Source organism: Pelophylax lessonae (genome assembly GCF_965119305.1).
Source record: "Pelophylax lessonae genome assembly, chromosome: 2".
NCBI lineage: Eukaryota > Metazoa > Chordata > Amphibia > Anura > Ranidae > Pelophylax > Pelophylax lessonae.
Genome location: NC_138769.1, coordinates 691,091,164 through 691,105,389, shown reverse-complemented (window position 1 = coordinate 691,105,389; position 14,226 = coordinate 691,091,164). Strand labels below are relative to the sequence as shown.

The 14,226-nt window shown below is 41.8% G+C and overlaps 1 protein-coding gene across 2 annotated transcripts in view; it reads left to right on the top strand.

The window, feature by feature from the left end:
• Positions 1-14,226, top strand: part of LOC309545257 (cyclic nucleotide-binding domain-containing protein 2-like) — a 525,861-nt gene that overhangs the window by 259,310 nt on the left and 252,325 nt on the right. For both annotated transcript variants that reach the window (XM_082244395.1, XM_082244394.1), the window contains exon 8: positions 577-660. In XM_082244395.1, coding sequence (XP_082100521.1) covers positions 577-660 — 84 coding nt within the window. The remainder of the gene's footprint in view (positions 1-576; positions 661-14,226) is intronic.

Below are 14,226 nucleotides of genomic sequence, written 5' to 3'. Positions count from 1 at the left end.
TCGCGGATTCACCGTTGATGCATTAAGGGGTCACACTCCTTTTAAGCGCTGCTTATGTGTTGGACTTTTCACTCTCATTGACTTTTTGAAGGGATTGACACATTTTTTTCATTTATCGCTATATATTAAGCAGCAGCTATATACTGTATGTGTTCATATTGATTATTATTTGTTAATTTTTTCTCCTAAAGCACAGGGTGATTGAGATAATATTTATTACCTTTGTGTTATCCCAGTCTTAAGGTTTTTTTGGGTACAATCAGCCTGCCAGATTCTCTTGCCATCATCACTAGCGGCTGCTATAGCCGCTAGCGATAATCACTGTCTTCTCCCAGCTGTGATGGATCCCCTCCCCGCTGTGAGCAGACAATAGCTCGACAAGAGAGATTCCCCTGTCAGCACTGTCGGTGTTGATGGGGAAATCGTGGAAAGAAAGAAATTTGCAATGTGTATGGTCTGCCTTACCCCCAAAATTTGGATCAGAGATATAACACACCACTTTCTTAATCTTTCGTCGCTTTTCTATTTTTTTCAATAAACATTACTTTTTTGATTTTTTATATTACTGTGTTTTAGGATGTTGCTATATTGACTAATGCCAGAAGAAATGCCACAGTGGTGTGCCATGATACCGTCTCATTGCTTGCCATATCTAGACAGGTAAGTGCTTTCAATAAATATTGGAGCTTTAAAATAGTATTTTGGCACCTATTCTAATGTTAGAGTGATATTTCTGTTCCAGTGGAAATTTACAACGTATAGGGGGCCTCCACTGCCATCCCTGGTACTGAAGACATACTATACAAGATGTAAACTAAATAGGTTCCACGCTAAGATGAAGGGGAATGGCTGCAGCCTCCCTCAGATGTAACCAAAGGTTATATCAATAAGTAAAATAGTGTAAGGGTTGAGGGAATATGGCGCTGCCTGGGAAAAGGGGTGGTTGGGAGATAAACAGCTGAGTATGAGTAGAGTAGTAATAAATAAGGTACTTTGGTAACAACAATCCAAATGTGGCTAAACCGTACCAGTGTAAATCCAGCAAATAGAGCAATAAATAGGAAAAATAAAATAAATAAAATAAAAACCAATGGTATATAAAGTGACTAGTGCCAATAAGTGCAGCGGTCTAGGCAACCTGGGTGTGCGTCCAGTAAAGTGACTAAGTGACACAGATTGCACAAAGATAAGAGTCAACTGAATAAATTAATAACAGTGGTATAAAGTGACTGTGAGAATAAAGTGCAACTCTCTGGGTATCACAGATCTGGGCCCAGTAGTAGTGACTGAGTGCATACATTTTGCATAAAATGGTAAATATAACTTAAATACAAAGAAATACTCTCAGAGAACATATTTAATAATAAATGGCTAGATGGTGCATAAAAAATGTAAGGTGGCCAGTGATGTAAATCCAATATCTGGAGGAATCAATCAGATGGAAATACTTGAATATAGGAGGACATACAGATCAAATAATGGTGACCTAGTGTGGTATGGAGTGAATGGTGAAGTAATCACAATAAATAGTCCATAATCTCGTGAGCATCCGGTGGTACGATCAATCTTCATGCGATAATTCCCAAAAATACTTGGGGGTAATGATGTGACGTTTGAGTGCTCGTGATCTCTCTAATATTAGATGCACTCACCAGAAATCCCCACCCCACACAGGTGTATTAGGCAGAGATATACACGGGGGGTACTGTGTAGGGATGCCCGGTCCTGGGTGGTCCTGGGAGGTACTCCTAGGTTCCTAGTTCTCAATTAGGGGTCCTCAGTAACCCAGGTAAGGGTTAGTCCCAGCCTATCCTCAAATGATGGTATGGTGTATCTCTCACATAAAATGAACAAGGGGGGGGGGGGGGGACACATAGTGTAATACTGCAAACCAGGTTTATTAAGAGTAAATAGTAGCGTACTCACATAGCACAAACAGTCTGCTGAGGATGTCTTATGATGAAACGCGTATGGCGCCATCACGTCACTTCCTGTTCCGGACTCCTGTGGAACACATGGCATTCCGGATACCCACTACCTCGCTGTTTTACTGTTTGTGCTATGTGACTACGATACCATTTACTTTTAATAAACCTGGTTTGCAGTATTGTATGTGTCCCCCCCCCCTGTTAATTTTATGTGAGAGATACACCATCCCATCATTCGAGGATAGGCTGGGACTAAGCCTTAGCTGGGTTACTGAGGACCCCTAATTGAGAACTAGGAACCTAGGAGTACCTCCCAGGACCGGGCATCCCTACACAGTACCCACCCCCCCCGTGTATATCTCTGTCTAATACCCCTGTGTGGGGTGGGGATTTCTGGTTAGTGCATCTAATATTAGAGAGATCACAAGCACTCAAACGTCACATCATTACCCCCAAGTATTTTCTGGGAATTATCGCATGAAGATTGGTCATACCACGGGATGCTCACGAGATTATGGACTATTTATTGTGATCACTTCACTATTCACTCCATACCACACTTAGTCACCATTATTTGATCTGTATGTCCTCCTATATTCAAGTATTTCCATCTGATTGATTCCTCCAGATATTGGATTTACATCACTGGCCACCTTACACTTTTTATGCACCATTTAGCCATTTATTATTAAATGTATTCTCTGAGAGTATTTCTTTGTATTTAAGTTATATTTACCATTTTATGCAAAATTTGTGCACTCAGTCACTACTACTATTTGCTGAATTTACACTGGTATGGTTTATCCACATATGGATTTTTGTTACTAAAGTACCTTATTTATTACTACTCTACTCATACTCAGCTATAAATCCCAAACACCCCTTTTCCCAGGCAGCGCCATATTCCCTCACCACTTACTCTATTATACTATAAGAGATGGTCAGAGACAGTGGACCTGTTACAGGTGTGGATGGGGGGACTTTAAACATGACTACTAGAGATCATTATAGACAACAATATGCTGTGCCTGGCATAGATAGTTATTCATAAAAATTAATGAACATAAAAAGCAGCCAGCACCAAATCTTGAATATTGCAAAAGATCGATCAAAACAGTAGGAATAAGTGTAGCGCTAATTAGTTCATTGAGACAGTGTCCACATCCAAGGAGAGAGCATAAAAAGAATCTTCAGCTGATATAATCTTCTATTAGTGATGTGAGGACCACCACCAACACCCAATCACACAGCCTCTCACCAAATCACATTGACCCTCATTACAAAGGTCAATGTGGGCAGTAGATCCTATACAAGGTGTAAATGGCTGTGAGATCCTCTCAGCGTCCCCCCCCCCCCCCAATATTCCTCTCCTTTGGTCTTAGTAATCCAATAGGGTATGTTTTGTTCCGCAGGGCTGGGTCACTTTTCAGGAAGCCAGAATGACAGATGACGTCAAGCAAAGGAGGTCCTCGTGCACTTGTCACCGTGACATCAAGGGAAACAGCTCCCGACAAGCTCTGTTAGTCTTTGCCTTTGAAGGAGGGTTGTAGCAGCCCTCAGTGACCTCCAGGGGGTAGTTGATCCAGGTTCCTCTTGTATATGGTAGGAGCAGTTTGGGGATATTGAGCTTGGAGCAGCATGAGGTGCAGCCCTGTCAGGGCAATGACTAGCAGAGCTTGTCCAGAGCTGTTTCCTATGATGTTGCATGTCATAAACGTGGCAGGTAAATGCGGCAAAACTGACATTTTTATCCGTCGGTTACTAGCTGTCAAGTCCCAGCGTTCAGGACATTTTTAAACGTCCCCAGTACATGAAGCCTAAGAAAAGTATATTATTTTCAGCTACCATCTACTGGCTTAAACATGCATTTATAAACTTTCAATATACATCTATGAATTACAACAGTATAAGGGCTCTTTCACACAAGCAGTCGGGAAGGGGGGTGCAAAAACAGGCGGCTGAGCCATGGTTTTACCTTTCCACCTAAATTATAATATTACAGCTGGGTAGAGCTGTACACATTCTGAGGCTGCAATGCTTTTCTTCACGGCTGTAACAACTTTTACTGGGCCTGCAGAGTTTTACAGACGGCACCACCTGTCAATCTCACCTATTAAGGTCAATGGCAGCGCTCTGCAACCTCAAACCAAACACTTGGCTAGTAGTTGCGGTGCAATACTTTTAATACACAATTCCCCTTGGGATTTAAAAAAAAGCAACTGGATCACCTCCTGAATGCCTGCTATAACTGCTATACCACCATCGGTAAAGTGATCCACCCCTGATCACTTTTCAGAGAGTAGTAAACATTGCTGCAATTTTGTGAAAGAGATCTAAGAGCACAGTCAAACCCCCTCAATGATCAATATAAAGTGTATGACGTTTCATAGAGTTCTTTTCATTTAAAGTGGTTTAAAGCGGAGTTCCGGCCAGAAAATCATGCCTTTACATTTTATGACATCTGCTTCCTTATCCTTCCATGGGCCAGAATTGGATATTCCCGGCGTTTTTTTTTTTTGTACTTACCTTTTTACAGAGGATAATATACTCACCTTTAGATCCACTTCCTCCTTCCTCGGCCCCGGCCCGCGCCGTCACTTCCTGTCCCGCAATGCGTCCTGGGAGCTCTTACTCGTCGCTCCCAGGATGCAATGGGCAGTGACGTAGGCGGCCGGCCGCTCCTCTCATCGCATTATTTGCAAACAGGAAATAACGCGATGATAGGCATCCCTATACAATGCCGATCGCATAGTACTGGGCATGCGCGAGATTTCGCGCTGGAGTCATCGGCCTCCGCCCACTACAACCAGGAAGCAGGGCAGACATTTCCCCACAGCGGACTCGGCGAACCAGCACAAAGATGGCGGCGCTCTGCAGAAATTTTATAAAATAAGATTTTATGCCTGGAAAACTATTATTCCACTGTATAAAACAGGATTAGCGGATATATAGAGGTCGGAGGGTCACTGTCTGGGGGACATTAAAAAAAAGATTCTGTGGCCGGAACTACGCTTTAAGCTATAGATAGTGTGAGGGATTAGCTCGGTGGTAGGCGTGGATGGCCCCTTGGGGGGTGATGTTTCACAAGAAGATAGCCGAGAAGTGCTTGCAAACAACAGTTTGGTTTATTAATGCATTTTTCTTCACCAGATTGCAAGCGTCAAAACCAGCAAAATAAAATAAAAGACAAAATAAATCCTTGCCTCTGTGGGCGGCTACCTTCTCACACTGGAACCTACCTAAGAGTCTGTCCCCAACCTACTGTTGGGCAGACTTTGCTGATCCTACAGCAGACCATCAATAGTTCATTTATAATCTCTTCACACAGCAAACAGTTCATTTAACATGTCCCTTTTCCTCTTCATATGGAACATGTCCCTTTGTTTCTTTTCACCTAGAAATGATCCAAGACCTCACTTCAAGTAGTCTTCACACTTGTTTACCCTCCTTAGCGCACATCACTTCAGGGGGTCTTCTCCCATGCTCACCAGCTTGTCGGGAGGCACACGTCTGTCTGTCCTCCTCTCCCAGCCCACACGGCGACAGGAGGCAGCAGTCCTTCTCCCAGACTTCCTCAGCGTCGGGAGGCACACATCTGTCTGTCCTCCTCTCCCAGCCCACACGTCGACCGGAGGCAGCAATCCATAGACTTCCTCTGGACAAATTATAGAGGCCTTCATTTCCTCATTCCGAACAGCTGAAGGCCTTTCAACTTCTTTACACCTTCCTGCTGCCTTTGGCAGCCGACACCCTATAGTAATTGGTGAACTTTCCAAACCAGGTGGGAATGTGTCTCCTCTCTGTGACTACATTCCCAGATTTACCTGACTTCCTGTCACAATAGGTATGTGATTAGAATGAACAATATGTTAGAAAATATGTGGAAGAAAGGAAAGAATGGTATAGTGAGAACAGGAGAGTGTTCAGATATATTATAAATGGGATTGACTTGTCATAGTTGTGCTTGCTTTTGTATTTTTTTAATCCATGGATCCCAGGTTCTCTCAAATCACTGGTATTTGTCCCTTAGAATGCTAGCATGTGTCCACTGTTTTATGATCCCTGAGAGATACATTTGGAGTTCTCCCAGCTCCAGCTAATATGACATTTTGGCAGTTAAGAACATAAAAAAGGTTAATGCCTGAGAGCATTGTGAGATACCAGAACAGGTTTGTTAGGAAGTACCACTGGTGGACGTCTTAGAATCTGGAAGCCTGTAACTGTATGTACATATGCAGAGAACCCATCCCAGAAGTTTTTGATTTTGGGGCATTGCCACCATGTTTGAAGAACAGTGTAATAATGCCCACAATTTCAAAAACACAGGGAAAAGGAACCAGGGAACATTACTGAGAGGTGAGGGGGGACTAGATACCAACTTGAGGGAACTTTAAAATTGGCTTCAATGAGAGAAACATTATTGATGTGTTTGGAAGCTTCTTGCCATGTATCTACATTAATCAACTCATCAATGTCAGACTCCCAAGCTGTCATATAGAAAAGTCTAGTTGGGGGTCCCAACAGACCCCCAGAGTGGATCATGAAGATTACCCTTCATCCTGACTGGGCAACTGCAGGTACCACTTCCCATGGGGTGTCAATTCTGAAGGTGTGTGAAAACATTGAATTTGTGGTACAATATTTTTATTGAGGTTTTTTAATTATTATTACTATACAGGATTTATATAACACCAACAGTTTGCGCAGCGCTTTACAACACGAGGGAAGACAGTACAGTTACAATACAATTCAATAGAGGAGGAATGAAAGGGCCCTGCTCATTACAGCTTATAAATGTAAAGGGAGGGTCAAGTAATACAAAAGGTAATAACTGTGAGTGATGGGCTGATGTAAAAAAATAAAAGTACAGTTGTTAGATGGAGGTGGGATAGGCTTCACTAAAGAGAGAGGTATTCAGGGATTGCATAAAAATGGACAGAGTAGGAGATAGTCGGACAGATTGGAGTAGGGAGATCCAGAGGATGGAAGAAGCTTAGGAGACACCCTGGAGGCGAGCTTGGGAGGAGATGAAAAGGGAACTAGTGAGCAGGAGGTCTTGGGAGGAACGAGGAGAATGATTAGGTTGGTATTTTGACACTAGGTTAGTGATGTAGCTGGGGGTCAAGTTGTGGATGACTTTGTAAGTTGTTGTTAGTATTTGAATGTAATTTGTTGGGTGAGCGGAAGCCAGTGGAGGGATCGGCTGAGAGGGGTGGCATACGCTGAATATTTGGTAAGGTGGATGAGTCAGGCAGCAGCATTCATGATGGACTGAAGCAGGGATAGCTTATCTAAAGGTAAGCCAATGAGGAAGGAGTTTCAGTAGTCGAGGAGAGAGATAACAAGGGAACCAATTTAGGAGCTCTGTGGTGTCATTGGTTAGGAAGGGGCATATTTCCATTTTTTTGGAGATGCTGCTTAGGTTGAGACAGCAAGCTTTGGACAGTAATTGGTTGTGGGGCCGAATAGAGAGTTTAGAGTCCAGGATTACACCTAGCACCCGGGTATGCAGGGACACTGGGGTTGTGCCTTTGAGCTTGATAGAGAAGTCAGGGGAATGGGCAATTGGGGGAGGAAATAAAATGAGCTCTATTTTGGATAGATTGAGTTTGAGGTAGTGGTGTGAAATCCAGACTGATATGTCGGTCAGTAAATGAGTGTTGCTTGAGGGGACTGATGTTGTGAGCTGAGGGGTAGAGTGATAGATTTGGGTGTCGTCAATGTAGAAATGATATTTGAAGCCATGGGAAGCTATCAGCTGATCCAGGGAGGGGGTGTAGATTGAGAATAGGCGAGGTCCAAGAACAGAACATTGGGGGACCCCAACTGAGAAAGGAAGAGGAGAGAAAGAAGTAGAATTGTAAAGAGAAAAATATAATATAAATAAAGTTACATGCAAACTTATTGAACATATTATGGGCATAGTATAAGAGACAAGTATAAACTAAATGAAGGATATAACAAGTTAGAAAAAAAACAAGGACATTTAGGCCAGGTTCACATATGTGCGGTCGCAGTTCCCAGCACGGGGTCCTGTGCGTTCCTGTTCACTGGTTCTGGTTAGAATCAGGTCCAAACTTTTGCCTGCATTTGCACCTGAACCAGGACCCTTTTGGAATGTGAGCTGCAGCCGCCCAGACCTGTGTGAACTGGCTCCATGTCATGCAAATTGGATGCGGAGAAACCTGCATCCAATTTGCACATATGTGAACCCAGCCTTAAGATGTGATCATATTCAAATATGAAGAGGAGTGTATAATGATCACACATCATAAGAGCGAGGAAGATAAAAATGTTCAATATAAAAATCTGAGTGAGGTAATATACATTATAATAGGGGGGTAAGAGAAAGAGCAGAAGGAAAATAAAAGAAGGGAGACAGGGGGGAAATTAAGCTTACTGGGTTTTGCTATTTTTTCAAAAAGGGGCAGAGAGAATGGTAGTGGGGAGAAAAATTAAAGAGAAAGCAAAGAATTATCAATATCAATTTTGGTTTTAGAATTTAACCATGGAGGCCATATATTCAAAAAGTCTATTTTTCATGGATCATGGTTTCATGAATTCTTTGTTTTACCTCTGTAAGGTTCAGGGATGGTAGTCACCAAGCCTTAGCAATCATTTGTTGTGCGATCAAAAAGAAGAAGGAAATCAATCTTCCTTCTGATTTTCTAAAGTTTAAAATTGGTTTATGAAGTAACGCCTCCCAAGGATTCATATCTAAAGGTTTGTGAAGAACTTTATACAGTAAATCCTACTATAAACTTTTATCCATAAAAGACTATTGGGTATTCCCACCAAATATGGAGTAAGGTACCTTTGGTGTTGCACCCTCTAAAGTACAGGGGAGGAAATTGAAAGAGAAAAATGTGACAGTCTCACAGGGGCCATATACAGTACCGGCGAAATAGAATTATACTGTATGTGCATCTTCTTGTGCAAAAGTATTAACCACTTAAGCCCCGGAAAATTTGGCTGCTCAAAGACCAGGGCATATTTTGCGATTCGGCGCTGCGTGACTTTAACAGACAATTGTGCGGTCGTGCGGCGCTGTACCCAAATTAAATTGATGTCCTTTTTTTTCCACAAACAGAGCTTTCTTTGGTAGTATTTGATCACCTGTGCGATTTTTACTTTTTGCGCTATAAACAAAAAAAAGAGCGACAATTTTGAAAAAATAACAATATCTTTCACATGTTTTTATATGAAATTCCCCCAAAAAAATGTAAAAATCTAAATTTTTTAACATTTTAGGCCAATTTGTTTTCTGCTACATATGTTTGGTAAGAAAAAAACCGCAATAAGCGTATTTTGATTGGTTTGCACAAAAGTTATTGCGTTTACTAACTATAGGAAAGATTTATGTCATTTTTATTGTTTTTTTTTTTACTAGTAATGGCGGCGATCTGCGATTTTTTTGCGGGACTGCGACATTGCGGTGGACAGATTGGACCTTTGACTGACATTTTTGACACTTTTGGGGGTACCAGTGACATTACTACAGTAATCAGTGCGATAAATATGCACTGTTACTGTAAAAATGACACTGGCAGGGAGTTAACTTTATTGGTGATCAGTGGGTTAAATGTATCCCTAGGGGCGTAATTCTAACTGGGGGGGCATGGCTTGTGATGTAACCACAGAGACATACGATCCTACATAGCAGGATCGTACCTATTGCCAACCAAATCTTTTGCCATTCTGTAATGTCTAAAGATTTTCCTAGGTCATGTTCCAAATCAAGGATGTAAGTAGGTTTGTTAGTGCAAGAAACCTGAGCAGCATATAAAAGAGATATAAGACCAGATCGGTGGGGGAAAACATTGAATTTGAATACAATTTCAAATACATGAGGGCTGTTTTGAAATTCATGTGAAAGTGAGCATATCTTTTTTACTTACTTACATAGGTCATTCAGTTTTCACATGTTGGTAGAGTAACTCTTTCTCTTCTTCTTTTTCATTGCAGGTAAATAATGCATTACAAGCAGAAGCTTTGTGCTGTCAATGAGTTATTGAGCTCTTAATAAAGGAGGGTTGCAGGCTGTCTGGCATCCACAGAAAGCTATAGAAGGTTTATGAATATGAAGCCATTGACAAAAGCCATCTACACAGATGGATGAAGAATTTCAAAGAATTTGAAACCAGATTTGAAGACATACCATGCATTGAAAGACCATCAGTTTTGGACTTTGTCAAGAACCCAATGATGGCACATTGCTTCTGTTTCCAATACATTGTTTAGCTGCAAATAAAAAGAAGAGCTACTATAGAGGAAAAGTTACTTTACCATCATTTGCAATTTAAATGCCTATGTAAGTTAAAAAGTTATGCCCACTTTTTCATTATTTTTGATACAGCCCACGTATAAATAAACTTGAAAGGTAACTGGTATGCTCTGTAGACAGATGATCCCAACAGTAGTGATGTCGCGAACCTAAAATTCGCCGTTCGCGAACGGCGAACGCGAACATCGGCAAATGTTCGCGAACCGGCGAACCGGGCGAACCGCCATAGACTTCAATAGGCAGGCGAATTTTAAAACACACAGGGACTCTTTCTGGCCACAATAGTGATGGAAAAGTTGTTTCAAGGGGACTAACACCTGGACTGTGGCATGCCGGAGAGGGATCACGCAAAAAAAAGTTCTTAAAAATTATAATTTTTTGATAGAGAGCCAATTATTGGAAAAATTAAAAAAAAATAAAAAATTTCTTTGGATTTAGCATCTGGGGGGTCTAAAAAGTGTACCTGTGAAGTTTCAGCTCTGTAGCATGTCCAGAACCCCTAAAAAACAGCATTTGTCTTATATTTTCAGGAATATGGCTTCTCTGCGGCTGGCTTTTTCTCTTGCAGGCATTTAGCGGGCATTTTTTTAGGCAGGCATGTCATTTTTTGTATTTAGTGTCTGGGGGGTCTAAAAAGTGTACCTGTCAAGTTTCAGCTCTGTAGCATGTCCAGAACCCCTAAAAAACAGCATTTTTCTTATATTTTCAGGAATACGGCTTCTCTGCGGCTGGCTTTTTCTCTTGCAGGCATTTAGCGGGCATTTTTTTAGGCAGGCATGTCATTTTTTGTATTTAGTGTCTGGGGGGTCTAAAAAGTGTACCTGTGAAGTTTCAGCTCTGTAGCATGTCCAGAACCCCTAAAAAACAGCATTTGTCTTATATTTTCAGGAATATGGCTTCTCTGCGGCTGGCTTTTTCTCTTGCAGGCATTTATCGGGCATTTTTTTAGGCAGGCATGTCATTTTTTGTATTTAGTGTCTGGGGGGTCTAAAAAGTGTACCTGTGAAGTTTCAGCTCTGTAGCATGTCCAGAACCCCTAAAAAACAGCATTTGTCTTATATTTTCAGGAATATGGCTTCTCTGCGGCTGGCTTTTTCTCTTGCAGGCATTTATCGGGCATTTTTTTAGGCAGGCATGTCATTTTTTGTATTTAGTGTCTGGGGGGTCTAAAAAGTGTACCTGTCAAGTTTCAGCTCTGTAGCATGTCCAGAACCCCTAAAAAACAGCATTTGTCTTATATTTTCAGGAATATGGCTTCTCTGCGGCTGGCTTTTTCTCTTGCAGGCATTTATCGGGCATTTTTTTAGGCAGGCATGTCATTTTTTGTATTTAGTGTCTGGGGGGTCTAAAAAGTGTACCTGTGAAGTTTCAGCTCTGTAGCATGTCCAGAACCCCTAAAAAACAGCATTTTTCTTATATTTTCAGGAATATGGCTTCTCTGCGGCTGGCTTTTTCTCTTGCAGGCATTTATCGGGCATTTTTTTAGGCAGGCATGTCATTTTTTGTATTTAGTGTCTGGGGGGTCTAAAAAGTGTACCTGTGAAGTTTCAGCTCTGTAGCATGTCCAGAACCCCTAAAAAACAGCATTTGTCTTATATTTTCAGGAATATGGCTTCTCTGCGGCTGGCTTTTTCTCTTGCAGGCATTTATCGGGCATTTTTTTAGGCAGGCATGTCATTTTTTGTATTTAGTGTCTGGGGGGTCTAAAAAGTGTACCTGTCAAGTTTCAGCTCTGTAGCATGTCCAGAACCCCTAAAAAACAGCATTTGTCTTATATTTTCAGGAATATGGCTTCTCTGCGGCTGGCTTTTTCTCTTGCAGGCATTTATCGGGCATTTTTTTAGGCAGGCATGTCATTTTTTGTATTTAGTGTCTGGGGGGTCTAAAAAGTGTACCTGTGAAGTTTCAGCACTGTAGCATGTCCAGAACCCCTAAAAAACAGCATTTTTCTTATATTTTCAGGAATACGGCTTCTCTGCGGCTGGCTTTTTCTCTTGCAGGCATTTAGCGGGCATTTTTTTAGGCAGGCATGTCATTTTTTGTATTTAGTGTCTGGGGGGTCTAAAAAGTGTACCTGTGAAGTTTCAGCTCTGTAGCATGTCCAGAACCCCTAAAAAACAGCATTTGTCTTATATTTTCAGGAATATGGCTTCTCTGCGGCTGGCTTTTTCTCTTGCAGGCATTTAGCGGGCATTTTTTTAGGCAGGCATGTCATTTTTTGTATTTAGTGTCTGGGGGGTCTAAAAAGTGTACCTGTCAAGTTTCAGCTCTGTAGCATGTCCAGAACCCCTAAAAAACAGCATTTTTCTTATATTTTCAGGAATACGGCTTCTCTGCGGCTGGCTTTTTCTCTTGCAGGCATTTAGCGGGCATTTTTTTAGGCAGGCATGTCATTTTTTGTATTTAGTGTCTGGGGGGTCTAAAAAGTGTACCTGTGAAGTTTCAGCTCTGTAGCATGTCCAGAACCCCTAAAAAACAGCATTTGTCTTATATTTTCAGGAATATGGCTTCTCTGCGGCTGGCTTTTTCTCTTGCAGGCATTTATCGGGCATTTTTTTAGGCAGGCATGTCATTTTTTGTATTTAGTGTCTGGGGGGTCTAAAAAGTGTACCTGTGAAGTTTCAGCTCTGTAGCATGTCCAGAACCCCTAAAAAACAGCATTTGTCTTATATTTTCAGGAATATGGCTTCTCTGCGGCTGGCTTTTTCTCTTGCAGGCATTTAGCGGGCATTTTTTTAGGCAGGCATGTCATTTTTTGTATTTAGTGTCTGGGGGGTCTAAAAAGTGTACCTGTCAAGTTTCAGCTCTGTAGCATGTCCAGAACCCCTAAAAAACAGCATTTTTCTTATATTTTCAGGAATACGGCTTCTCTGCGGCTGACTTTTTTTCTTGCAGGCATTTAGCGGGCATTTTTTTAGGCAGGCATGTCATTTTTTGTATTCAATGTCTGGGGGGTCTAAAAAGTGTACCTGTCAAGTTTCAGCTCTGTAGCATGTCCAGAACCCCTAAAAAACAGCATTTTTCTTATATTTTCAGGAATACGGCTTCTCTGCGGCTGGCTTTTTCTCTTGCAGGCATATATATCAGTGGTGGGTGGGCAGTGGCACAGTACACTCTCTGTGGACCTGACAGCAGTCACTGGCACCCAGGCAACTGCAATTTAAAAAATATATATATATTTTTTTACTTTGCAAGCTGCTGTGCCACTTTATATATCAGTGGTGGGTGGGCAGTGGCACAGTACACTCTCTGTGGACCTGACAGCAGTCACTGGCACCCAGGCAACTGCAATTTAAAAAAAAATATATTTTTTTTTACTTTGCAAGCTGCTGTGCCACCTTATATATCAGTGGTGGGTGGGCAGTGGCACAGTACACTCTCTGTGGACCTGACAGCAGTCACTGGCACCCAGGCAACTGCAATTTTAAAAAATATATATTTTATTTTACTTTGCAAGCTGCTGTGCCACCTTATATATCAGTGGTGGGTGGGCAGTGGCACAGTACACTCTCTGTGGACCTGACAGCAGTCACTGGCACCCAGGCAACTGCAATTTTAAAAAAATATATTTTATTTTACTTTGCAAGCTGCTGTGCCACCTTATATATCAGTGGTGGGTGGGCAGTGGCACAGTACACTCTCTGTGGACCTGACAGCAGTCACTGGCACCCAGGCAACTGCAATTAAAAAATATATATATTTTTTTTTACTTTGCAAGCTGCTGTGCCACCTTATATATCAGTGGTGGGTGGGCACACAGTGACACTGCAGTGGGCACAGTACACTCTGTGGACCTGACAGTAACTGGCAGCCCAGGCAACTGCAATAATAAAAAATATTTTTTTTTTCAATTTATTGCAACAAGATGCTGTGCCAACGTATATATATCAGTGGTGGGCAGTGCACTGCAGTGGGTACAGTGCACTCTGTGGACCTGACACAGCACTCACTGCAATCATGACAGAGGAAAAAAAAATATTTTTTAAAATGCCAGGTACTGTGCCTGTGCCACCC